The sequence below is a fragment of the Neoarius graeffei genome, chromosome 21 (assembly GCF_027579695.1).
Source record: "Neoarius graeffei isolate fNeoGra1 chromosome 21, fNeoGra1.pri, whole genome shotgun sequence".
In the NCBI taxonomy this organism is placed as follows: Eukaryota; Metazoa; Chordata; class Actinopteri; order Siluriformes; family Ariidae; genus Neoarius; species Neoarius graeffei.
The window spans coordinates 47333578-47361463 of NC_083589.1; the positions used below are offsets into that span (position 1 = coordinate 47333578).

Genomic DNA, 27886 nt, shown 5'->3' on the forward strand with positions numbered 1-27886 from the left:
CTCATCTCATTATCTCTAGCCGCTTTATCCTTCTACAGGGTCGCAGGCAAGCTGGAGCCTATCCCAGCTGACTACGGGCGAAAGGCGGGGTACACCCTGGACAAGTCGCCAGGTCATCACAGGGCTGACACATAGACACAGACAACCATTCACACTCACATTCACACCTACGGTCAATTTAGAGTCACCAGTTAACCTAACCTGCATGTCTTTGGACTGTGGGGGAAACCGGAGCACCCGGAGGAAACCCACGCGGACACGGGGAGAACATGCAAACTCCACACAGAAAGGCCCTCGCCGGCCCCGGGGCTCGAACCCGGACCTTCTTGCTGTGAGGCGACAGCGCTAACCACTACACCACCGTGCCGCCATATATATATATATATAATTTTATTTTTAATTATGTACAGTACCAGTCAAAGGTTTGTACACCCCTACTCAGGCATCAAAACTATGAAATATAACTTATGGAACATATATGGCATTATGTGGTAAACAAAAAAAGTGTTGAAAAACAAAATATGTTACGTTTTAGATTCTTCAAAGTAGCCACCGTTTACCTTGGTGACACTTTGCACGCTACTGGCATTATTTTAACCAGCTTCATGAGGTAGTCACCTGGAATGCTTTTCAGTTAACAGTTCTGCCTCGTCAAAAGTTAATTAGTGCAATTTCTTTCCTTCTTAATGCGTTTGAGATCCAACAGTAAATAGCAAATAATAAAATACAGTAAATAGCCCTATACGACAGCTGTAGTAATCCATATTATGTCAAGAACCGCTCAGCAAAGTAAAGAGAAACGACATCCATCATTACTTTAAGACATGAAGTGTCTTCTAATGAATAAAAATAAAGAAAAAACGTTGAATTAGAAGGCATGTCCTAACTTTTGACTTGTGTTGGACAAATAAGATGACTGTATTATTAAACTTGAGATTCTGACGCATGGTTTCTAGTGCAAAATCACTTCAGCTGAAGTGGCTCATTTGGCTTTTGGATAATTACAAATCTCCACAATGTACCATTTAGTTGCGTACATTGTAGTGGTCAAAGCCTGTTTGGAGTTTCAATGTTTCTGACAAACTGGAAGTCAAGTGTAAATTTCAGTAGCAATTTGGCTTTATACTGAAAATGGCTGAACATAAGGACTGATGATTGCAAACAGCTCACTGTGATTTACTGAGTACGAGCTCTGCAGGATTTTCACCAGTTATTTGGTAACTTGCCCTAATATCCAGTCTGTCACACCATATGGTGTTTAGACTTACACTATCTAACATGTTATCCAACCTGCAAATTAGCCTTATGGATAATTTATATTTGAGTATAACCTGTGAACATGTGTAGGTGTCATGTGTACGCATTCATATACGTGTCTGCCAACATACTTTAACATAATTGTGAACGTGTGAACTTCAGGCGTGTTGGACTAATTGAGAAAACACTCTAATAGAGAGGATGGGTAGAAGAAGCAAAGTACTGAATAGCTTGTGGCAATATTACACTGAAATTCTTTTTTCACACGTTCACATTTTGGCCCATTTGTTTCAGAATAGACATCACTGTCATTTGATGATTTGTAAGATTGCAGAATTAAGTACGTAATATTGGCTGGTGTTGAGTGGTATATCAGATATATTCCATTCAGCTAGCGTGATACTGAATGAGTCGAAGATGAGTTCTAGCTGAATGAAATATATCTGATATACCATGAAAAATGTCAGCTATTATCTCATCTCATTTCATTATCTCTAGCCGCTTTATCCTGTTCTACAGGGTCGCAGGCAAGCTGGTGCCTATCCCAGCTGACTATGGGTGAAAGGCGGGGTACACCCTGGACAAGTCGCCAGGTCATCACAGGGCTGACACATAGACACAGACAACCATTCACACTCACATTCACATCTGCGGTCAATTTAGAGCCACCAGTTAACCTAACCTGCATGTCTTTGGACTGTGGGGGAAACCGGAGCACCCGGAGGAAACCCACGCGGACACGGGGAGAACATGCAAACTCCACACAGAAAGGCCCTCGTCGGCCATGGGGCTTGAACCTGGACCTTCTTGCTGTGAGGCGACAGCGCTAACCACTACACCATTGTGCCGCCCGGTCAGCTATTATTATTATTATTATTATTATGTGTCCAGAGGCAGCATCGGAAGATGTATGTTTCCATTTATTATAATACATACACATTCAGTGTGTCTTTCTCTTTCAAAATTCTCTCAAAATCTTCCGTATTTAACGAAGCAAACCTGGCGGCTGTGTTTGTTTCCAAATTGTCACAGTCGTTTGCTAGCGTTGAAGTTTTACATCTCCAATGTGTGATGTCATGTTGTCTTGACAACCATGCAATATCGTGAACCATATTCAACACTCATTCTCCATTGGGTAGAGTGACGTAATACACTTAGGATAAGCGATATGCTAACAATATTGAATGCTATCAAACCAAACGAATGGAACCCGCTAGAATGGAATAGAACATGTTTTTATTCCATTGGAAAAGTGTCCTATATGTTGATCTTTTTTTAATATTGCGCCTCCTGCCAACCTGAGTTCTGGGTTTTGGGTCTTGTGCCGACCCCAGTGCTACAGGATACATGTCCATATCCAAACCTGTTTGTTGCACAGTACTTTGGTGGTGATGGAAGCATGCACATGGGCGTCTATGTTTACCCCAAAACCCCTTTTTTGTGTCTCAACACAGATACAGTTAAGTGCCCAAGTTCTCCTGCTCCTGAGTTACTTTCATTTCAGTACTGATTTGATTTTTCTGTCACAACTGCGAGATAGTTTTGCTCCAAGATCCAAAATAATACTCTCTACTTTATCTACAGAAGGGTTTTCCTAAAGGCTCTCTGCTATGATACAATTCTGAAGATCATTGTGTTCTTTATCAAAAGGCTGTATCTTATCACACAGCTTTGGTAGACAGGTCCGGTTGTGTGTAGAGGGGGTACAATCCAATTCAACACAAACAAGGGTCCATTCTGTCGGAACTTTTAATAAAATCTTACCAGAGATATCTTTGGTCGTCTGTCTTTTGTGTTCATGAACTACAGTGAACTTTAGATGGATCATATACTCTGAAATTTGTTGGGTTAAAAATATCCTAATTTGTGTGAATTTGGAAACCCAGCATGGTCCAATATGAACTAAACCCCACAAGGTTGGGGGAAGATACTGACCCAGTATGCAGGTAAAAATAAATGTGTTACTGAAGTGTGACATCCAAGTTGTGTGTGTTACAGTCAGTGCGTTTACATGCACATAGAGAAAATCGAATTTCTGCCGTAGCTCGACTGAAATCGAAGTTCTAAATGCCATGGAAACACCTTAGCTCGGCTGAAATCGAACCGAATTGGATTTCTCGTAATCGAGCAACGCGACCTAGATTATGCGATTGTAGCCGAGCTACTTAGTGCATGTAAACCCTATCGAGCTACGTAGTCGAGCTACTTACTTCAGCACTGCTCCTTCCGGAAGTGATGAGTGACGAGACCACAAGCGGGAAACACAACAGCCTCGGTCGGCATGACAACAGTAGTAGAAACATGCACTTCTGGAGCAATGAGGAGATAGAGTTCATGCTCATTCAGCTTAAGGAGTTGAATATATATAATATCTCGATGTTGCTGTCCTCATCGTCGTCGTTCTTGTGAACACGGAACTGATAACTTTGTTTATACTCTTGAATAGCTCTTCTTCATGACGACAACCGGAAGTGTACCAACACGATGGGGCGTGTAGCACCACCTGTGGCTCGGGTGCACAATGTACCTCACACAATAGTTCGATTTCCTTGTGTGCATGTAGGATTGGATTTCTCTGGCACCCCTGCTGGGACCCTTAGCTCGATTACCGACAGTAGCTTGATTTGGATGTGCATGTAAACGCACTGAGTGTGTGCATCTCTGGAGCAGGCTTGTTTTTATATCGGCACAAAAGATGTTTCAAGCAGCACTTTGTGCTAATGTAAAAGCAAACTTACTCACCTAGAACTAACACAATCCATCCATCTATAGACCCTTCCCGCATGACGTCACCGTGCCGCGAGATTTCGGTAGTCGCCATATTGGAAGACCAAGTACACATCTATGCAAGTACATACATACATAAAACAAACTACACCTGAAATGTAGCCAGGGCCGGTTCTGCCCTAATCTGGACCTGGGTGCAACATCGCGCAACCCCCCCCCCAAAAAAAAACAAAAACAAAACACACCAGTCTAAATCAGGACAACCAGTGTTCGAACTACGGGGGTACTCGGGGGATCCGAGATCCCCTGAAACAGACATGAGATCCCTTGAAAACATGATTTGGGAAATGTTGGGGGGTCTCTAAAATATTGGCAAAATGATGTTTATTGACATAGCAATCGTGTGTAACGGGAAGCATTTGCATATCCGAAGTGTTGTGTTTACATCAAAGATAAAATAAACCGATATGACAACGACTGCTGCTGCCAGGTTGGTTGTTGAGTAGCCTGACTGTTTTTTTTGTTCTTGCGTGTGGTATCATTGTTGACACGAGGTTGTTTTTTGAACATGCCAATGCGGACACGATTTCCCCTGATGAGTTATGACTTCAGACGCGATGCGTGTGTGGAGGTGTGGAGTCCGTGTGATATGTGCGTAAGATAGGCTTCTCGTGTTTGGAGATCTGCGCTCCGAGACAAGCGCAAGCACACACACCCCCCAGGGAAAAAAAGGGACCCCCCGAAAATATCGGCATAGTTCGAACACTGAGGACAACCATCACATAACTATAACTATAAACATTTTATATCAACTATTTTAACTAAATGGGCTATAATAAATAAGCCTGCAGGCAGCCACGGCGGGCTGCCTCAGAAAAGTAACCATTCAATGACACAACTGAAAGCCTGCAGCCACGGCGGGCTGCCTCAGAAAAGTAACCATTTGTCCTACCTTAACTCGTTTTGCTTTTTCTGCCTCCTTTTTTGTATTTTCGACCCTGCGATTATTTTCTTTCCTTTTCTGAAAACCCGATTTGTGTCCAGACATTTTGTTCTGCTATCAACGAACTAACTCGTCAGGTCTCGTCTCTCGAGTCTGCGATGAAGGGCAACAATTGATACATTTTTACAAACAGCCAATAAACAGCCAATAGGGAGGTTGCAACGTTCAGGCTCTCCTTTGCTCACAGACACTCAGTAATGCACTTATTCTCTGTCTCCTGGCAGAAAGCTCCTTGGTTTGCTTGTGTCTCAATCACAGCTGGTATTCTGTAGAAAGACTTCTTTTCACCTTTCCCATCAGCTTTGTTGGAACACCCTAACACAGCACAAAAGTTTACCATTGTAGGTTTATGATGAATCAAGTGCCTCATGGGTTTAAATTCCGCGCGCTGCCGTTATTTCCCCCTAATCACGAGTTTGTTGGTCTTCCAATATGGCGCAGGGTTTGTTTACTTCCGGTTTCTGGTGACGTCAGTGGGAAGGGTCTATATTGCTTATCCATCGGAAGCTGGAGCCAATCCCAGCTTCGGCCTTTTGGCAGGTCGCCAATCTATTGCAGGGCTAACACTGAGACGAACAACTATTCACACACATTCACACCTAAGGAATCAATTGACCTAATCTGCATGTCTTTGGACTGTGGGAGGGAACCCCATGCAGGTTTTCGGCCATGAGGTTTGAACCAGAACTTTCTTGCTGTGAGGCAACAGTGCTAACCACTACACCACCCCAATTATCCATCCATCCATCCATCCACTTATCCTGTGCAGGGTCGCAGGCAAGCTGGAGCCTATCCCAGCTTACTATGGGCGAGAGGCGGGGTACACCCTGGACAAGTCGCCAGGTCATCACAAGGCTGATGCATAGAGACAAACGACCATTCACACCTACGGTCAATTTAGAGCCACCAATTAGCCTAACTTGCATGTCTTTGGACTGTGGGGGAAACCCACACATGCCCCTTTTCCACCAAAGCAGTTCCAGGGCTGGTTCGGGGCCAGTGCTTAGTTTGGAACCGGGTTTTCTGTTTCCACTGACAAAGAACTGGCTCTGGGGCCAGAAAAACCGGTTCCAGGTTAGCACCAACTCTCTGCTGGGCCAGAGGAAAGAACCGCTTACGTCAGCGGGGGGGCGGAGTTGTTAAGACCAACAACAATAACAAGACCGCGAAAGATCGCTATTTTTAAGCGACGAGAAGCAGCAGCTGTACAAACGCGAAGTCATCCATTATTATTATTGTTGTTGCTGCTGCTGCTTCTTCCGTGTTGTTTTTGCTTCAATGTTCGCGCCAAGGTTTATGCAAACGTAGCGACGTAACTGACGTATACAGCGACGTAATGACGTGGCTTCCCTTAGCACCGCGAGCTATGGAAAAGCAAACTGGTTCTCAGCTGGCTCGCAAGTTGAACGAGTTGTGAACCAGCACCAGCACTGGCCCCGAACCAGCCCTGGAACTGATTTGGTGGAAAAGGGGTAACAGACACAGGGAGAACATGCAAACTCCACACAGAAAGGCCCTCATCAGCCACTGGGTTCGAACCCAGAACCTTCTTGCTAACCACTACATCACCATGCCGTCCCTCCCCAACACTCACACTAACTTAATAATATCATGTGAAATCGTTTACTCGGTATCATATCCATGTACATCTGAAATGATGAGTGACGAATATCTTTTCAAAAACTCCGAATTCGAATATCAGAAAGGTTATCTTAAATCCAAACCCTGAAATAGAATTAACTTGACTCCAGTGCAGGTGGTCATTCTTGATGTTACAGAGAAAATGAGGTATTTTTAAATAGGTAGAAATAATGATAATAGTTATGTAGCAAACCAAAAATGGGTAACTTAATGTTTACTGTAAATATCACATAGTTTTTTAATCGAACCTTTAAATTTTTTTTACAAAGCATACTTTGGTTTAAAAAAAAAATGTCCTATTTACGAGAAAAAGCCAAATTCAGCCATACTTTCCCCTCTGATAGCGTCAACTAGCATACTTTTTGTTAGCGGATTAACTCTGGATATCAAGCCAAACTAGAGTTTAAAAAAGTTATTGACTATATAAAGTCAAGTAAATACAGAAATATAATTTTAAAGCTAAATCATAAATTAACTTGAAAAATTCAACCTTTTTCTGTTTGCTGCTTTGTGTCAACAGGCACAGTGGGGAAAATTCCAGAAAATGAATGTTCCCTATTAGGTTCGTGCTGAGTTTGTGCATTATCAACCTGACTCCTTGACCCAACAAGCTAAACCCAGCAACTGAGGTGTAAAAATAACCCAGTATTCCCACAAGTGTCAGTGTTTCCATGACTAATGTTTCTTTTTCTGCTTTCTCTATATTGCAGTGTCTCTGGCCTCCAGCACCGTGGGCTTGGCCGGACAGGTGGTCCACACAGAGACCACTGAGGTGACCCTGATCAGCGACTCCATCATGGGATTTGGAATTCAGCTCCAGGGAGGGGTGTTTGCCACCGAAACGCTCACTTCTCCTCCGCTCATAGCGTACATAGACCACGACAGCCCAGCCGAGAGGTGAGGTCTCAGCACAGGACCCAGGTCTCATTTCATCTCAGCAAATTAAAATTAAAAGCGAGCAATGTGGGAAGGATCTGAAACGTGTAATTGTTTGCTTTATCTGTGCCATGCGATCTGTACGGAGACAGTGTTAATGTTTTATTTCTCATCTTAAACCACATTGCACTTGTCTCTAATCTTGATCATATTCCAGACCCACAGAGCTGTTACTGCATCAGCATCTTATCTTCCCCCGCTCGACTTTTCCCGTCATGTAATTATAACTATTTCACTTGATACGTTGCCGGGTGGCTGTGATAAAGGACTTTCAGACAGAATGTGGGTTGATTGAATGCTTAGCTTCATGAAAGGCTTAAGAACTTAGCTGTAATTGCCCGGGCGAGCCTGTCTCAGGTGGCACCCAAATATACAAACACATGTAGCAGCTGACAGGATTTACGCCCAAATCTCACAGTAATTACCACGTCCATACGACAGCTTTGGCATTAACTTTGGCAATTGTAATTGTGTTGATGGACATGAACCTTTTATTAATGAGAAATCAAGGACAGGCTAACATTTACACCAGGGGTGGGCAATTATTTTTTCCATGGGGCCACATGAGAAACAGAAAATTTTGTGGAGGGCCGGACCAAAAGGCTGCATAATATTAATTGTATTTCTTTATATAAAGCAGTAAATAACATTGTTTTTGCAAGCTGCTAAGACTGGTAAGAGTATGGAAAAAACGAGGTTGCCTTACAAAAAATGTAATTTATTCAATCAAATTTCCCAAAACAATGGTTAACAAAATGTCAACGTTTGTACCAATTTTTTTTCAGTCACATTCACCCCAAAACACAATAAAGACATCACAATATTGTCTTTCTACTCCAAACATCAAGCAAGATACATCATATTATAATAATGATGCCCACATTTGTAGTCTAATCACCTCATTTGGTGTTTTTCAGTTTTTTATTTGTTCAGTGAGAGAACTCTAGTCTCTGTTGGCCTTTAACGAGTGCATCAGAGTCAGGTTGAATGTCTGAGGTGGAGATGCGAAGCACAGCTGACAGATGATGATCAGTCGATTCGGTGTAGGTATCAGATCTACAGATCGGCTCGGGCTCCGGCGCCTGCTGGTGACGTCACACTATGTGATTGGCTGGACCGTTTGAAGGATGACGTAAAAGTTTGTGGTTGGTCTGGACAAATTACGGAAGTAGTTATCGCGGGATTAGGTTTCGTGGGATTTCATGTCATGTTCATGTCGCGCGCATTGCGTTTTTGTTGAACACAACTTCAAAATAAAAGCACTGCACATTCAGTCCATGCATGAGGTAAAATTAGAAAATACGTTTATTTTGTAATTTCTAATTAACCTTACGCGGGCCGGTCAGAATGAACCAAAGGGCTGGATGCGGCCCGCGGGCCGGAAAATGCCCGGGTCTGATTTACACTCAAGCGTGCCCGTAGTTACTTTTCCTGGAGCCTTCCTTTTGGTTGCTCAAATATGCAATTGGTTTCTTTTTTTTTTTTCTGTGCTTAAATTATTCAAGAAGTTTTGGACTTACCAGTCTGAAATAGTATATGTTTATATTTAATACTGGCCTCCATGTTTCACTGCGCTCATGCTTCTTCGAAATCTGAATAATTGGAATGAAATTAATGATGAACAACCATGAATAAGTTATTTAATTTGGGCTCTACAAGTATTTTCCATCTGTTGTGTGACTGTTATAGTCTAAAGAAATGATTGTACAATATTATTAGTTTTTGCCCATAAAGAATTTGAATATCTAGACATGTTTTAAATGGTGGTTTCTTACTCATTCTGCCAGACAGCATCCAAAGCTTCATTAATACTCGGTGGGTTTCCTTTTTCCATCCATCCATCCATCCATCCATCCATCCATCCATTATCTGTAGCCGCTTATCCTGTACAGGGTCGCAGGCAAGCTGGGGCCTATCCCAGCTGACTATGGGTGAGGTACACCCTGGACAAGTCGCCAGGTTATCGCAGGGCTGACACAGACACAAACAACCATTCACACTCACACCTACGGTCAATTTAGAGCCACCAGTTAGCCTAACCTGCATGTCTTTGGACTGTGGGGGAAACCTGCGCAGACACAGGGAGAACATGCAAACTCCACACAGAAAGGCCCTCGCCGTCTGCTGGGCTTGAACCCAGGACCTTCTTGATGTGAGGCGACAGTGCTAACCGCTACACCACCGTGTAAAGTTGTTGTTGGAAAAGTTTCCCTCGATTAGTCCACCAGACTTGAATCAGCAGGAAGACACCACAGCTGGAGTTTGTTCGTGGAACATATTGAACGTGGAGTTTTCTCTCTGGCTAGTTTAATTGAGGCTATTTAAAATAAGGCAGGATTTTATTTGCTTGCTTCATAAAATACCCCCCAGGTCTGGAGACTATGAATATGATGGAAAAACTTATTTTAAAATATTTTTTTGCTGAGTTGCTTTAATTTTTTGAATTGTTCCATTATTGCATTTCATTTTTAACATTTTGGAATTATGGATATTTTTGGTAGATAAACCGCAAGAAATATGTAAGATACAGTACACTCACTGGCCACTTTAATAGGAACTTGTTCTTGATTCTAAGATTCCTGTTCTTGGCTGCAGGACTGGAACCCAATCTGGTTTTCTGCTGTTGCATGCTGAGATGCTTTTCTGCTCACCACGATTGTAAAGAGTTGCTATGAGCTGCTATATCCTTCCTGGCAGCTCGAACCAATCTGGCCATTTTCCTCTGACCCTCTCTTATCAACAAGGCGTTTGTTTCCACCCACAGAACTGTCGCTCACTCAATTTTTTTTTCCCCTGCGCCATTCTGTGAACCTCTAGAGACTGTTGTGTGTGAAAACCCCAGGAGATCAGCAGTTTCTGAAACACTCAAACCACTCCATCTGGCTCAAACCAACACCCACGCTACGGTGAAAGTCACACTTTGAGATCACAATTTTTTCCCATTCTGATGTCTGAAGTGAACATTAACTGAAGCTCTTGATTCATATCTGCATGATTTTATGCATCGTGCTGCTGTCAAGGGATTTGCTGATTTACATAAGTGCATAAAACAGCAGTTGGAGGAGAAGCTGGAGAAGCTTCTCCAGAAGCTGGAGCTTCTGCTCCAAGGTGGAGCAGAAGCTGAAGGAGAACAGCATGAGGGAGGTCTGGGAAGGTGTGAAAACCATCACAGGCCACAATACAAAGACCAGAGTTGTTGAGGGGACAGTGGAGAGGGTGAATGAGTTGAATGACTTTCAATCGGTTCAACCAGCCCACGTCCCCCACACCCCCTCCCTCACTGCAGCCATCTCTCCTTCTTCCCTCAACACACCTCCCCCCAGTCATCACAGCAACCCCCTCCTCCCCCACCTCAACACAGACTCCTCCATGCATTACTGCAGACCAGGTCAGAGGTCAGCTGAGGAAGCTTCACCCCAGGAAAGCAGCAGGCCTGGACAAGGTGTGTCCCCGACTACTGAAGACCTGTGCTGCTGAACTGGGTGAACCACTCCAACGCATCTTCAACCTTAGCCTACAGCTGGGGAGAGTGCCAACCCTCTGGAAGACATCATGTATCATTCCAGTTCCCAAAAAGAATCGGCCCAGCGAGCTGAGCGACTTCCGACCGGTGGCACTCACTTCACATCTGATGAAGACGCTGGAGCGGCTCTTCCTCAGCCTCCTCAGACCCCAGGTACAACATGCCCAGGACTGTCTGCAGTTTGCGTACCAGGCAGGTGTCGGTGTGGAAGACGCCATCCTCTACCTGCTACACCGAGCCCACTCGCATCTGGATAAGGGAAATGGCACAGTGAGGATCCTCTTCTTGGACTTCTCGAGTGCCTTCAACACCATCCAGCCCCTATTGCTTCAGGACAAACTGAACAGGATGCGAGTGGACCCCTGCCTGGTCACCTGGATCTCCAGCTACCTCACTGACAGGCCACAGTACGTCAGGCTGAAGGACATCACGTCTGACACTGTGATTAGCAGCACCGGAGCACCCCAGGGCACGGTGCTGGCCCCTCTTCTCTTCACCCTGTACACCGCGGACTTCTGCTACAACTCGGAGCTGTGTCACATTCAGAAGTTTGTCCATGACACAGCCATCATTGGGTGCATTAGTGACGACAGAGAGGAGGAGTATAGGAGCCTGGTGAGGGACTTTGCTGTGTGGTACAACAGGAACCATCTGCAGCTCAACACCTCGAAGACCAAGGAGCTGGTCATTGACTTTGGGAGGCCCAGACCAAGGTCACGACCAGTTCTGATCGAGGGAGTCGAGGTGGAGGCTGTGGATTCCTACAAGTACCTCGGGCTGTGGCTGGACAGCAAGCTGGACTGGACTTGCAACACCAAACACTTATACAGGAAGGGACAGAGCAGGCTATACTTCCTTAGGAGGCTGCGGTCCTTTAACATCTGCAGGAAACTTCTGTGGATGTTCTATCAGTCTGTGGTCGCCAGTGTCCTGTTTTACACCGTGGTGTGCTGGGGGGGCAGCACATCCAAGAAGGACACATCCAGGCTGGACAAACTGATCAGGCGGGCCGGCTCTGTGGTCGGCATGAAGCAGGACTCTCTGGTGACAGTGGCAGAGAAGAGGTCTATGGACAAACTATTGAACATCATGGACAATGCCAGTCACCCTTTGCACACCGTCATCAGCAACCAGAGGAGCCTGTTCAGTGACAGAATGCTCCTTCCCAAGTGCAGGACGAACAGATTCAAAAACTCCTTTGTCCCTCACGCCATCAGACTGTACAACTCCTCTCTGGGGGGGAGGAGGGGTAACAGGAGGACAGAGGACGGGAAGGAGCAGTAGCCTTGCCTAACAATAAGCAATACCGGACAATGTGCAATATAACGTGCAATATAAAGTGCAATATCTCTCCTGCCGCTGCCCCCCCTTTCTCCCCACTTTACCCCCCTCCTTCCCCCCTCCCCCTTCCTCTCTTCCCCATATCTTATTCTTTTTCTATTTGTATATGTAAATACTTAATTTATTTTAATTTATCTAGAAGTTTTCTCTATTTCTTTTCTGTTTATCTGTAATGATGCTGCTGGAATCTCAATTTCCCTGAGGGAACCCACCCAAAGGGATCAATAAATTTTATCTAATCTAAGTTGTAAGGGTGTTCCTAATAAAATGGCTGGCAAGTGTAAGTGTGTATATATAAGATGAAAGCTTTTTGTGTTCAAAAATCATTGGGGGTACAAACCTTTACACGTGTACTCTGTACATAAGATGTATACTCTGTTGTCGAATGTATAGAATGAAGCACTTGCTCTTCGAGAAAAATAATCAAAGAAAGAGAGGTGTGATACAGAGGCCGATTAAAATCCAATAGTAGACTATTTTCCTTGTACCACAGAAGAAGAAAAGGGCTTTGAAGAAGTCTTTATTTGTCACATATACATTACAGCACAGTGAACTTCTTTCTCTGCATTTCACTCATTTGAAGCAGTGAACACACACACAAGTGAGTAGTGAGCACACACACATAGCTGTGCTGCAGTACCTGGGGAGCAGTTGGGTGTTAGGAATAACTGTTAAATAACTTGTTTTGCAGATGCTCCACAACATAAAATGTAACTATAAACAAAATAGAAAGTATGTGTCATTCTTTAATTAATAAATATGTCTAATCACTGGCTAGATGGAGGGCAGCCATGGCCTAAAGGTTAGAGAAGCAGATCTAGGACCAAAAGGTTGCCAGTTCGATTCCCTGTGTGGGTGGAAACAGTGAATTTTCCCTCCCTCTACATCCATGGCTAAAGTGCCCTGCAGCTCAACACCTCGAAGACCAAGGAGCTGGTCATTGACTTTGGGAGGTCCAGACCAAGGTCATGACCAGTTCTGGTTGAGGTGGAGGCTGTGGATTCCTACAAGTACCTCGGGCTGTGGCTGGACAGCAAGCTGGACTGGACTTGCAACACCAAATACTTATACAGGAAGGGTATACTTCCTGTATAAGCAGGCTATACTTCCTTAGGAGGCTGCGGTCCTTTAACATCTGCAGAACTGGCAACCTTTTGGTCCTAGATCTGCTTCTCTAACCTTTAGGCCATGGCTGCCCTCCATCTAGCCAGTGATTATACATATTTATTAATTAAAGAATGACACATACTTTCTATTTTGTTTATAGTTACATTTTATGTTGTGGAGCATCTGCAAAACAAGTTATTTAACAGTTATTCCACAAAATCGAATCGTACATGAGCTGATAGCTGAAGAGGCGCGTAGCACCGAGTTGGCTATAAGCCATGTATGACGAGATTGAGTGGAATAACCGTTTTATTCTATCCACAGTCACTGGATTTTGAGAAGCAGAGCATTTTTGTTTTTTGCAAATTCGATAAATAAAAACTTTATACAAAACGTCCGACAAAATCATTTCCGCTTAGAATGTAAACAAACCCGGCGAAATGACAGGAGCAATTTGTGAAAAATGCTGCTATAATAATTCTTGAAAAAGTAAAAAAAAAAAACTTTCTTACCATCAAATACTTTTATTCTATATTTTGTTGCTTTTTTTTGTATTTTTTGGTGTTTTGTTTTTGCGTAAGTTTTTATTTCGTCCTCGGTTGGTTCAGTAACACGCTCTGCCATTTTGTTTTTCTCTACTCGCGGTATATGAGCTGATATCCTAGTAGTAGAGTAGCTAATCAGGGTGTCCGATTGCTCATATCCAGTGAATGTGGATAGAATAATTCCTGTTATTACTTGTGTTATAACAGCTCTAAACAGACGTTACCTCACCAGCCTTTTTTCCCATCTTTCGTGAAGTTACTTAAGACAAAACAAAAAATACAGTTTGTCATGTTACCAAGGAGGGCGGCACGGTGGTGTAGTGGTTAGCGCTGTCGCCTCACCACAAGAAGGTCCTGGGTCCGAGCCCAGCAGCCGACGAGGGGCTTTCTGTGTGGAGTTTGCATGTTCTCCCCGTGTCCGCGTGGGTTTCCTCCGGGTGCTCCGGTTTCCCCCACAGTCCAAAGACATGCAGGTTAGGTTAACTGGTGACTCTAAATTGACCGTAGGTGTGAATGTGAGTGTGAATGGTTGTCTGTGTCTATGTGTCAGCCCTGTGATGACCTGGCGACTTGTCCAGGGTGTACCCCGCCTTTCACCCGTAGTCAGCTGGGATAGGCTCCAGCTTGTTTGCAACCCTGTACAGGATAAGTGGCTACAGATAATGGATAGATGTTACCAAGAATCTTCTGTCCTAAAGACTTTCTTACTCATAAAAAAATTTCAGGTTACGGTTTTACCTCTGGCTCTTATTCTGACACTGGAGAAAAACGTTAAATAAGCATTTCCTTATGGAAAACTATATCCGCACCTTCTGACCAATCAGAATCGAGCATTCAGCAGTGCTGGGTTATAAATCCATTTTGATGTTAATTTGTTGCTTCGTTTCTGTGCCGTTTCTCAGGAGTTTTCTAATGAGGTGATTCTTTTATGGTTGATTGTACACAGGTGTGGAGTCTTGCAGATTGGAGACCGACTCCTGTCCATCAATGGGATCCCCACAGAGGACAGCACACTGGAAGAGACCAACCAGCTGCTGCGTGACTCCAGTATTACCAGCAAAGTCACACTGGAAATTGAGTTTGATGTAGCAGGTAAGGATGCACAGCATGTTCATTCAGCAGCCCATTTGTTTCCACAAAAACATCACAAGTCTCGTTTATTATGATGTGATCCAAGCTGTCTGCCACCTGTTTACTGCTTACAAATGATCAGACTCAGCCTATCGGACAACAGTGAATTGAAAGCCATCCAAAAGTACAATCCTGAGGCTGTGTGTTTGTGTTGGTGGAGGTATGAAAATGCAGAACTGATCAGTCGCTCCCATGTTGAGCTTTATGTGAGCCTCAATCCTGCCAAAAGCTCACCATCCTACACGCATATTGTAATTAATATGTGGGATTTTCGAGCCAAATTCTTTTCCATTTCTGCATACACAAACATCAACTTCACATAAAGCAGAAAAAAAAGACTAGTAATGCACATTACTAGCACAAGTTCTCTGACAGGACGATTGTATTTTTTGTCTCAAAATGATAGATGACAGTGATCATTTCTTCCTCACTGAGCAGTCGCAGATTTTCCGGAGAATGCAGGCAGGAAAAGAAATGGACGGGAAAGTTTTTTGACCATGAATCAAGATGTTTCAGCACAGAAAGGATGTGCTCTGCTCCTGACAAAGGAATGAGTTTTTCTGAATTTTTGAGAGATGTTTTTTTTTTTAAAAAAAGTGGCCTTTGTGGTGCACATGTGTAATTGCAATCCATCAGAAGGCAGTCGAATTTCTTCGTATGGTGCTTTGATGCTTTTGCCATCATCTAAGGTCCTTTGTATCTGTGCACTCAGAGAAAAAGGGGGCACTTTGCTCCAATAGTTATTGTAACCATCTCTTGCTCCAGACTAACCTCTATAAATCTGCTATCATGAGTGTCTGTGATGCTGTCAGAAAAAAGGATTGGAGGCTTTGTTATCTAAATTCTGAGCACTTTTCACTCACCTGGATGAATGTCGCTGTTTATTTCTGAGCCCTGTCTTTTCTCTCCTTTAGAGTCTGTTATCCCAAGCAGTGGCACCTTCCATGTGAAGCTACCAAAGAAGCCAGGAGTGGAACTGGGCATCACCATCAGCTGTGAGTGTTTGGTTCTTTCTCTTCTACACATATCAATCCATAAATTATCTCATTAGGGGGCCAAGCACCAATGGTGTCTCATCTCATCTCCTTATCTGTAGCCGCTTTATCCTGTTCTACAGGGTCGCAGGCAAGCTGGAGCCTATCCCAGCTGACTACGGGCGAAAGGCAGGGTACACCCTGGATAAGTCGCCAGGTCATCACAGGGCTGACACATAGACACAGACAACCATTCACACTCACATTCACACCTACGGTCAATTTAGAGTCACCAGTTAACCTAACCTGCATGTCTTTGGACTGTGGGGGAAACCGGAGCACCCGGAGGAAACCCACACGGACACGGGGAGAACATGCAAACTCCGCACAGAAAGGCCCTCGCTGGCCACGGGGCTCGAACCCAGGACCTTCTTGCTGTGAGGCGACAGCGCTAACCACTACACCACCGTGCCGCCGCACCAATGGTGTGTCATTATAATTAGGATTGCTGACAATACTATACTGTAGTACCCTGTCAGAAATAGGGGTACAGTAGGAGTCCATTTCTGTCCCCCAAGGTACAGTCTACACCAGTGTACCCCCTAGGGCTCATTATTGGACCTCAAGGTAACTATGCGTACCTTTTTAGGGCCAAAAAGGTACATATATGTTCTCAGTGTATAAAGGGTGCAAATAAGTACTTGAGAGGGTTCTGACTTGAAAGCCATGGGAACTCATGGCCGAATAGTTAGAGAAGCAGCTTTGGGACCCAAAGGTTGCTGGTTCGATTCCCTGGACCAGCAGGAATGGCTGAAGTGCCACCTAACCCTCAACTGCTCCCCAGGCTGCTCTGGGTGCATTGTATGTCACTCTGGATAAGAGTGTCTGCTAAATGCCATTAATGTAACATAATGTACTACCCCAGTGACAAGTCACTGTACTCCTAAGGGTACAATAATATACTTTATATTCTGAGAGTGTATGCATGCTAGATATCAGCTCTGAAACACAGCAGCATGCCAATTACATACATTCTAGCTGAGTAAGCCTGGGGCTAGGGGCCATGATGGTCAAAATCTCATTGGGTGGGCACCAAACACAACCAACCAACCATTTGTCATTAATAATAGGTTATGTGGCTTATTCATTTTAAAGTGGTTATTTAAATTGGCATCAGTGACTGGCCTATTTATATGAATCCAACAGGCAATGCAGTTTGCTATAACCTGAGAACAATAAACATAATACAGACAAATTGCTACCAATGGCAGGGTTTTTTCTAGAAAAATTTAGTATGAGGGCGCTCACCATGGTGAGGGCGCGAAGCGGGGGTGGGTGCCGGTTGTCCCCCCCCGCCGTGCAAAGCCTTTGAAAAATTCTCCAATGGGACATTCTGAGTATCTGAGAGGGAAATTGTAACAAATTGTCTGTCAACATTGAAAAAGAAAGAAGTAATCTTCTTCTGCCCCGGACAGTCTTTGGCTTTCTTCCGTTTCGTGCTGCGGGACGACATCTTTAAATGCCCAAGTGTCAACAAAAACAACTCGCGAACTACTTCTGTCAAAAGCTCCCGCGCCGGTGGGTGAAAGGTCATTCAGTCTCGAGAAATCTCACTCTACAAGTCAGCTGACCTTGTATGGAACCCATGTCAAATCTCGTGAGAGCAGCCGTGACAAGTAAACAACTAAACATGGCGCCTCAGTCTGGAAAACGCCAATTCGGATTGTTTTTGCACCGTCTGGCGGTGTATCTACTATGATTGGAATGTTTTTGGAGTAATTTTAACGTATTTGATGATCAGACACATTGTCATGTAGTGTTGCTGGGATGTTTTCACGGAGTCGGTAAGGGGGCGCACGCCGAGAGTAAGAGGGCGCAGCGCCCCTGTTCCCCCGTTTAGACGAAAGCCTGAATGGCTATCATAGGAGCATCATTGATCTCATGACTGTGACTGAAAACAGACTGTACGAGCTTTAATTATCTAATTTCTTTGTGTTTCTGTAGCTGCCCAGTATACTGGCAATACTTTTTACCATGGCTGTTTTCATAAAGCCTTTAAATATTTAATTCTTTGTTCACAGCCACTTTTTGGGAGCAAATGAAACGCATGATTTTTTGATTAATGTCCCAGAAGACATTTCTGGAAATGTCCATTTCTCCTGAAACACATGGAATTCAAAATCCACCAAATGTTTCTTCGACAAAGATTTTTCACACAATGCTGGGCTGTATTGTAAGATAGTTGTATGCACTGTTGAGACTGGGAAATGAAACCAAAAAATGCCAAGAAAGGAATTCTCACGGCGCGGCTCTCAATGTGGGATCCGAGAAGCAAAGCCAGGGGGTCTGTGATATTTTTAATTTTGTTGCAGTGGTGGAAATCACATCTTGCCATTATCCAAGTTGTATGAATTATTACATTTATATAGTTATTAGTCTGTTTGACTGGCCCCTTGAATCAAAAAGGTTTAACCCAAACCTTAATATTTGGGGGAAAAAAAACCCAAGCCTGTAGAGAATGTCAACTTGGATTTAATGTGTTCTGTCAGTGAAAAGTTCACGATTAAAAAGCACTGTGGCACTAATAAATAGCCAGAAAATGATTATACACATTTGATTTATGAGCCTAATATTTCTCCAGTTCATAAAATTAATCTGTGCTGAGGGAGATGGCATGGAATTTATTTATGAATTTATTTATTTATACAGCTAAAGGGGTCCCTGGCTGTAAAAGGTTCAGGGGAAAAATAATAGATAAATTAGTAACTGGATTTAAAGACTGTTAGTGGATAATGTCATGAGTTTTTCTGTCGTGTCTGATTCGTCAAAACATGCAACTCTCCAGATGGTTTGCTCATGACAGGTCAGTTTTGCCAAAAAAAAAAAAAGAGTAGTAGATAATGACCCCAGCGAAAGTGATACTAAAATAATCACATAAAAATCTCCATTGGTTTACACCTGCCCCAACTTCTGCCCGTTTCTGCCCCATGCCTCGTGATTGGAGAGGCAGTACCAAGTAATACAGTGACTCCTGTATGTCGCTGCGTCCTCTAAGTTTCACCCCCCCATCGATGCTTAGATTGATTTTAATTGCTTCTTTGCCTCGGTGCCTGGAAATGGAAAATGGAAAGAGCTATTAAAGGGCTTTGCTGTAAGTAGGCACGAAGCAACAAAGCATTTGTCTTTGACAGTTTCAGACACGACTCATTACAGAATTACACACTACAGGCTTGAATTCTCCATTTATAGCTACAGATGATATTTAGGGAATGAATTAGCCACAGATGGACCTTCTGGGTCAGTTATGAATTCCGTACATCATCGAGAAAAATGCCAGCTGATTATTTTTTTTAAGTGCATTTGAATATTTTGGAAGCAGTATATAAATATAGAAAATGCAATATATGATTACTGGTTTCAACTCTCACAGTCTCTGAATATTTGTCAGCCTCACTGTTTGTCAAAATCAGACCTCACTAATAGCCAGCATTAGGTTCCAACTGATTCCCTGCACTTGCCGTTCAACTCGCTTGGTCTTTTTTCCACCGTTCATATCTTGTATTTACCACCTCTTTAATTTTCAAGAAGGTCATTCTGAGACAAAGAGAGAATCACCTGTAATGTCTTTTGTTCCTCTGGACAGAGATGCTCAGTGCGCCCTTCCCCGCCCTCCATGATGAATGCTCATTACCTTAACCAGAAGTTTCATCACTGCTTGGTCCAGCAAAGAGAATTTATTGCCTGAGTGCAGTCCATTCTCCTTACATTTATTGTGCAGTGGTGATGTAATTCATTTGTGTTCTCCTGAAAAACTTAAGTCTGGTATAAGATACGTATGTGGATTGGGAATTTGACAAAAGTTTTTGAAAATATACTATATTTCAGGTAATTGAATTATATACACATCTGCTTAAATATTTTTTTCTGTTGTGTATTTAATAAATGGACATTTTGACAATGTTTTTTTTCTTTGTTTTGAACTTCCTGAGAATAAGATTGGTAAATCAGAACCAATCTTGGGTAAATGCTGGAGTGGTCCAGCATTTACCCAATCATAGCCATTTTACACGCTAGTATACGTGAAGTGAATAGACATGGATTAGAGTTAATGGAGTCAAAAAATAAGGTATGAAGTGTAACAAGGTAAATGGATTTACTTTGGCTGTTAAAGGAGAACTGAAGGCAAATTTTTTATGATCAAAATTCTATTTATCTCGTTTTATTAAATATAGGAATGTATTGTTGATAGCTATTTTGTCACTGCTATAGCAAGTTATAAGTGTTTGAAATACGCTCTGTAATATATCAGTCCATATGTCAAAGCAATGGCCGTAAACGAGATTCGTTGAGACCTGTGCGAGACATTGTAGGACGGAAGTAAAACGTACAGCGGAAATCAAAGTGACCAACATCTACCAACGGTGTCAAAAGACGCGCGCGCCCTCTTTCGAATGCTGACGTAATCAAGCTGGAAGTTTTGTTTGTTTTGATAGCAATCAGGAAAGTTTGAAAAAAGTAGGCAGTAATCGTCATTTAAACTCATCTTTGTGCAATATTTTGTTTGGAAAACAGTTTTCAAAATGGCGGCACTGACACCTGGCTGACACGTCACGTTTCGAAGGCTTGCACAAGTCTCGTGAAGATCGCACGGATAAGTGACGCCTGCCGTGGACCAAACGAACTAAATTCAACATGGCTAAAAACCGAATAGGCCGATAATATTTGATTGCAATTAGTTGCCGATACGAGTCACGATATAAGGTTACTAAAACCGAAAACGTAACTGAATAACATGTTAATTAAGAAATAAAGCAAGTTTAAAAATGACTTCAGTTCTCCTTTAACAGTACTCAACAAGCTAAGATTAGCATTGCCTAACTAGCTAGAACATTACCTAAGTGGTAACGCTGTACGTTTACTAAGCATCAAGTGTTTAACATCTCACTGAAAAGTAGCTATTTAAGTAGAACATAAAAACTTGGACCACTCTGAAAGTGTCTGCTTGTCCCTAGGAATCCTGGACAGTCAGAAATAGGGGTACAGTAGGAGTCCATTTCTGTCCCCCAAGGAACAGTCTACACTAATGTACCCCCTAGGGCTCATTATTGGACTTCAAAGTAACTATGTGTACTTTTTTAGCGTCAGTAAGGTACATGTATGTTCCTAATCGGTATATAAATGGTACAAATAAGTACTTTAGAGGGTACTGCCCCAGTGACAAGTCATTGTACCCCTAAAGGTACAGTAATGTACTTTGTTTTCTGAGAGTATGGATATTTCACCCTTGGTATAGTTTACATAAAATTTGTATTTTTGAGTTTTGACTGGGGTGGCACGGTGGTGTAGTGGTTAGCGCTGTCGCCTCACAGCAAGAAGGTCCGGGTTCGAGCCCCGTGGCCGGCGAGGGCCTTTCTGTGTGGAGTTTGCATGTTCTCCCCGTGTCCGCGTGGGTTTCCTCCGGGTGCTCCGGTTTCCCCCACAGTCCAAAGACATGCAGGTTAGGTTAACTGGTGAGACTAAATTGACCGTAGGTGTGAACGTGAGTGTGAATGGTTGTCTGTGTCTATGTGTCAGCCCTGCGATGACCTGGCGACTTGTCCAGGGTGTACCCCGCCTTTCGCCCGTAGTCAGCTGGGATAGGCTCCAGCTTGCCTGCGACCCTGTAGAAGGATAAAGCGGCTAGAGATGATGAGATGAGATGAGATGAGTTTTGACTGTAGGTTGGCTCTTTGCACCTGTCCAACCATCTGCAGCTGTATTCAACCATCTGTAATAGAATAAAGTTTAGAGGAACATGCCGATCAGGGCTGTCTCGGGGTGTGAATAAAGTGATCCATTTTGAATATTTTCTAACTTTTATGAAGTGCCCTATTAAATGAACAAGCTGTGCTTTTAGGATTTGCTGCACTACCTTTAGGATCTTCTGAAAAATATTCTCTTAGCTGAGCTTTCTACATTTTCTAGGATCTCAGACCCACACTACCCTTTCAGATATATCGGGAATCTGATTTTCAGCAGTGGAAAAAGGAGTTCTTCAGAGGTGCATCATATAGCCTAATTTTGCTAGAAGTGATAAATACCACCCTCTCAAATGCAATTTTCCAGGGTACAGTGTGTCACATGGAGTCATAACCGGTTGTATTGGCCGAACACACATTACATGTGCTGGAAATTTGACTTGGTGCTGCTGGTGCATACACACAAGAAGAAGAACAAGAAGACAGAGTCATCTATATCCCCCGCCCTATATACCAACTATATACCAAGTTTCAAGATGATATTTGTCACATTTTTCAAGTTCTGCTGCAGGAAACCAAGCCTACCTCTTTACACTGACCTCAGCAGCCTATGGCATAAGCCCACCAGACCTTTGGTCCAGGTGAGCTAAAAATTAAAATTTCTCACATTTCTTAGGATCAAAAGGATCACATTACTTAATCAACACATATACCAACTTTAGGATCACATTACTTAATCAACACATATACCAACTTTCAAGACCATACCACTCATATGCCCCTTTTCCACCACAGCAGTTCCAGGGCTGGTTCGGGGCCAGTGCTTAGTTTGGAACCGGGTTTTCTGTTTCCACTGACAAAGAACTGGCTCTGGGGCCAGAAAAACCGGTTCCAGGCTAGCACCAACTCTCTGCTGGGCCAGAGGAAAGAACCGCTTACGTCAGCAGGGGGGCGGAATTGTTAAGACCAACAACAATAGCAAGATCACGAAAGGTTGCCATTTTTAAGCGGCGAGAAGCAGCAGCTGTACAAACGTGAAGCCATCCATTATTATTGCTGCTGCTGCTTCTTCTCCGTGTTGTTGTTGCTACGATGTTTGCGCCAAGGTTTATACAAATGCAGCGACGTAACTGATGTATACAGCGACATAATGACGTGGATCCGCTTAGCACCCTGAGCTATGGAAAAGCAAACTGGTTCTCAGCTGGCTCGCAAGTTGAACGAGTTGTGAACCAGCACCAGCGCTGGCCCTGAACCAGCCCTGGAACTGATTTGGTGGAAAAGGGGTAACAGTTTTCAAGTTCTGCTCCGGAAACAAAACCTACCCCTAAGACTAACCTGAGAGACCAAGTCTGAAATTGTTTCCATGGACACATGAAAAATGAAAACTTCTCAAATTTCTTAGTATGAAAAGGCACATCTACACCACCTTGTTAACATGTATACCAAGTTTCAAATCCATATCATGAATAGTTTTGGATATATGCTCCGGAAACGAGCATTGCTCTTAGAAACTAAGTCAAAATCTATTTTTCATGTAAAAATTTGAAAAATACTTTAAAAAAAAAAAATCCAAAATAGCAAAAGGCACCAGTTCACATGTTGCTTGATATGTATACAAAATTTCATGAAGATATCTTCAGTAGTGGGCGGCACGGTGGTGTAGTGAATAGAGCTGTCGCCTCACAGCAAGAAGGTCCTGGGTTCGAGCCCCATGGCCGGCGAGGGCCTTTCTGTGCGGAGTTTGCATGTTGTCTGCGTGGGTTTCCTCCGGGTGCTCTGGTTTCCCCCACAGTCCAAAGACATGCAAGTTAGGTTAACTGGTGACTCTAAATTGACCGTAGGTGTGAATGTGAGTGTGAATGGTTGTCTGTGTCTATGTGTCAGCCCTGTGATGACCTGGCGACTTGTCCAGGGTGTACCCCGCCTTTCGCCCGTAGTCAGCTGGGATAGGCTCCAGCTTGCCTGCAACCCTGTAGAAGGATAAAGCGGCTAGAGATAATGAGATGAGATGAGATCTTCAGTAGTTTTAAAGATATAGCCCGGAAATGAAAACATGACCGGACGGATGGACGGAACCCGTTTCTATATCCCCCACCAAACTTCGTTTGGGCGGGGGATAAGAAGAAGAAGCCTAAATAAATAAAGTGCACTCTGTAGTAGGCTGATATACATTGTGAGCCTTCTTGTTGCTCATAAACCTCCTTCAGCCAGCTCACGGCCAGCAAACCATGTTCATGGTTTCTGTGTTTGTATGATGAAAAGACAAAAGAGAGAGAGAGAGCACAACAGGAAAAAAAAAGAGAGAACACAGGGAACAGTCAGCTGCACTGATCTTATTGTGTGCAACATGCTGAGGACACGGCAAACAGCCTGCAGGGTCGTGCTCTCGTGCTGCTCCAAGTAGCACCTCATTTATGTGCTTTGTAATGTGCTTAACACCACCCAGCTTTATGTCTGACACGAGGTCATATTTCTCCAGAACCGGCAAAGTCAGCCAGGGACAGCTCTCTTGGACCTATTGTTTATCCCACTTCATATTTTTACATCATTTAGAGTCCCATCCATGATGGAGGAATCTGATTAGGTAGAATGCTGTGATTTGTGACTTTGATGCTACTAGGTATCTTCTTGAGTGCTGTATATTGTCATATATTAGAGTGAAACAGCATCCTCATGCAGCATAGCTGGGAGTCATCAGTGTTCATCTTGATGAGCGTTCCCTTTTATAGATGATGGAATATGCGAGTTTGGCATATTTGCTTCTCTGTGTCATAGCATGAATCAAGAAAGTGATCTTAGCCTGACGCTTGCCTAGTAAGCTTCAGAGAAATATGGCACACAGTCGAGCAGTAGCAAGGATGGACTACTCGTCACAGTTATACCAGATGGCAGATGGACAAAAAGACAAATCAAATTTACAGGCCGCGTCATACAGTAAACTTTCATCGAGCCAGCGTGTGGCAAAAACAAACCACCAGCAACAACACAACAAGCTGGCCACAGTCATTTCTTTTCAGTAAGACCTGCTGATTTACACTGATGGGAGCCCATACAAAGTCCGTGGCCCAAGTGATGTGAAAAACTTGTATGGGGGTATGCAGTTATAAAGCCAAACAGCGTATTGATTCTCAGGAATGATGTTGCAGTGCTTTTTTTTTTCTCCATTGTGAAACGTCAATATTTTTGGTATCCAAATATTTATTCCTCATCTCAGGTCCAGCTGGTGATACCCACCATGCTGCCTACAGGCTTGAAATGTTTGATGCATCCAAACAGAATTTTTTTTTCCTCTACAAGTAGACAGCATTGATCGTAAATAGCTTCTGGTTTATTTTGACAGCTCATACCACACTCTTAATAAAACAGGTAAAATCTGAATACTTTACCTTCGCTTTTCCCTCTGGGGAACCCTTAGAGGGGACATATTATGAAAAATGCACTTTTTCAATGCTTGTGAACAGACATTTGGGTATCTGGAGTGCCAGCCACCCACAAACTCTGAAATAAGGCAAACCAGTCAGAAAACAAGCTTCAAATATAGCCGCAAGCAGTGATGAAGGGCCCAAGCACCACCGGTATACCAAATCTGGCATGAATCCAACAAGTTGCCGAGGAGGAGAACGTCAAAATATAACACGTCAAAATGCACAAAACCAAAAATAACTCGCTTCCTGTTGAGTCTGGCTAATACAATGTACATTGCGATTTTGTTCATCTTGGGGCACCCCACATACTTGCCAAATTTGACATGGATCAGTTAAACTATATACTGGGCAAATGTCTCAATGATGTGGGGGCGCTATAGAGTCCCCTGGACACACCTGAGGCCAAGTCTCTATCATTGAGTAGCAGTGGCCAGGACTGATGTGTGTATCAAATTTCATGAGTTTTTGCCCTTGGAAACCACCTCAAAAATGGTCAAGTCTTGAATAATAATAATAATAATAATGAAGAAGAATCCTTAGGAAAACAATAGGGTGCAGCGCCCTCTGGTGGACGCCTCTGGTGCTTGGGCCTGAACAAGACGTTCAGATTAGGCTCCCCTTTCTAAAGGCCAATTTATGCTGACAACGCAGTCCTCGCAGATGGCGTCGCAGATGGCGTCTGCGTAGCCCCCCCTTCGCAGACGCTCTGCGCGCACCTCCCAAAAATTGTGACCACCGCAGAAGCCTCGCAGACAGCGTCGCAGACAAGAGGGCTCTGATTGGTCCACTCTACATCCGCTGTACATGCACTTCTGCTTCCCTACTTTCCCGGTTTGTTTTGTTTTCACTACCGCCATTTTTAAAAACACGAGCGAAGATGGAGCAGCACGAAGAGCGGTTGATCGAGGAAGTGAGGAAGTACGTACATCTATACGACTCCAGTTCTAGTCATTATAAGTAACCGGAGGATAAACACTCCACTAACCACACCCACCAACTACTCCTAGCGATTTCGCGACTTCGCGCCCCCTTGCATTGTGGCGGTGAATAACATCGTGCACGCCTATTACTCCCCGCTCAACGATAAATTACAACTGTCTGCGAAAAGCTATCTGCGAAAGCCTTGTCGCAAGAGCATGCAGAGGCCCTAAAGGCCAATTTATGCTGACAACCCAGTCCTCGCAGACGGCATCGCAGATAGCGTCTACGTAGCCCCCCCACCTTCGCAGACGCTCTGCGTGCACCTCCCAAAAATTGTGACCACCGCAGAAGCCTCACAGACAGCGTCGCAGACAAGAGGGCTCTGATTGGTCCACTCTACATCCGCTGTACACGCACTTCCGCTTCCCTACTTTCCCGGTTTGTTTTGTTTTCACGACCGCCATTTTTAAAAACACGAGCGAAGATGGAGCAGCACGAAGAGCGGTTGATCGAGGAAGTGAGGAAGTACGTACATCTATACGACTCCAGTTCTAGTCATTATCTCTATCTCCGGAGGATAAACACTCCACTAACCACACCCACCAACTACTCCTAGCGATTTCGTGACTTCGCGCCCCCTTGTGTTGTGGCGGTGAATAACATCGTGCACGCCTATTACTCCCCACTCAACGATAAATTACAACTGTCTGCGAAAAGCTATCTGCGAAAGCCTTGTCGCAAGAGCATGCAGAGGCCTTTAGTCACAACTGAAGTTCTTAAAATTGTGCCACCCCTTCATCTGACTATCTCCCTTTACAACTTGAGAACTGCCTTTGTGAATGAATAAATGAGGAAAGTGCTACCTGATTGGCCGGCAGAAGAAGGGGTTGGGGTGAACAGTGGCTCATTATCATTTAAAGGAACAGGCCCTCAAATCAACCATTTTGAACAAGGCTGTTTAGACAACGTGACAAGGGAGCAGTGGTGCTTTATCCTTGTGGCATTTTGACCAAAGCACCTCATAGATATTTCATTAAGACCTCAGGGAGCTGTGTCAACTTGTGGAAAAGGGCTATAATATGTCACCTTTAAAGCTTCAATGTAGGCTGCAGCACCTCTGAGTGAGAGGAATGGCAGTTCTCTCTTCCCTGTGAATCTAGCCAGTCATGGGCACCTGTAAGCTCAGGTATATGGAAGAAAGGGTAAATAGCACTTTCCTCTGAATGCGTTACGCTGTCCTGTGATGCAGCTTGAAAATATGCGGTTGGTTGGCGTCACGTCTTGGAGAAAACGCTCATCAGCCTTTATCTTCCACAATTACTCATTATCGTATGATGGGGAGAGCTGTTTTGTGGGTTGGAATTGGCAGGTGACCAAATTCAGGAGGGAGCATTTCATGTTTTGTGTTTCAGGTAGGTTGTGTATGATATAGAACTCCTTTAGGAAGCCAACCAACTATCAAAAGAACCATTAAGAAACACTTTTCTAAGTGTGTGTACTGTACAGATACAGTTTAAAGGGCTACAGAATCTTTTAGCAGGATCAAATTTGTCAACAGAATGGGCATGAGATGTTATTTTTAGTGGAACATCTGATTAAATACACCATTAAAGC

The 27886-nt window shown here is 43.7% G+C and overlaps 1 protein-coding gene across 4 annotated transcripts in view; it reads left to right on the plus strand.

The window, feature by feature from the left end:
- grip1 (glutamate receptor interacting protein 1) overlaps window positions 1-27886 on the plus strand; it is a 766317-nt gene that overhangs the window by 684456 nt on the left and 53975 nt on the right. For all 4 annotated transcript variants that reach the window (XM_060903259.1, XM_060903262.1, XM_060903263.1 and 1 more), the window contains exons 12-14: window positions 7339-7525; window positions 15027-15172; window positions 16126-16206. In XM_060903259.1, the coding sequence (XP_060759242.1) occupies window positions 7339-7525; window positions 15027-15172; window positions 16126-16206 (414 nt within the window). The remainder of the gene's footprint in view (window positions 1-7338; window positions 7526-15026; window positions 15173-16125; window positions 16207-27886) is intronic.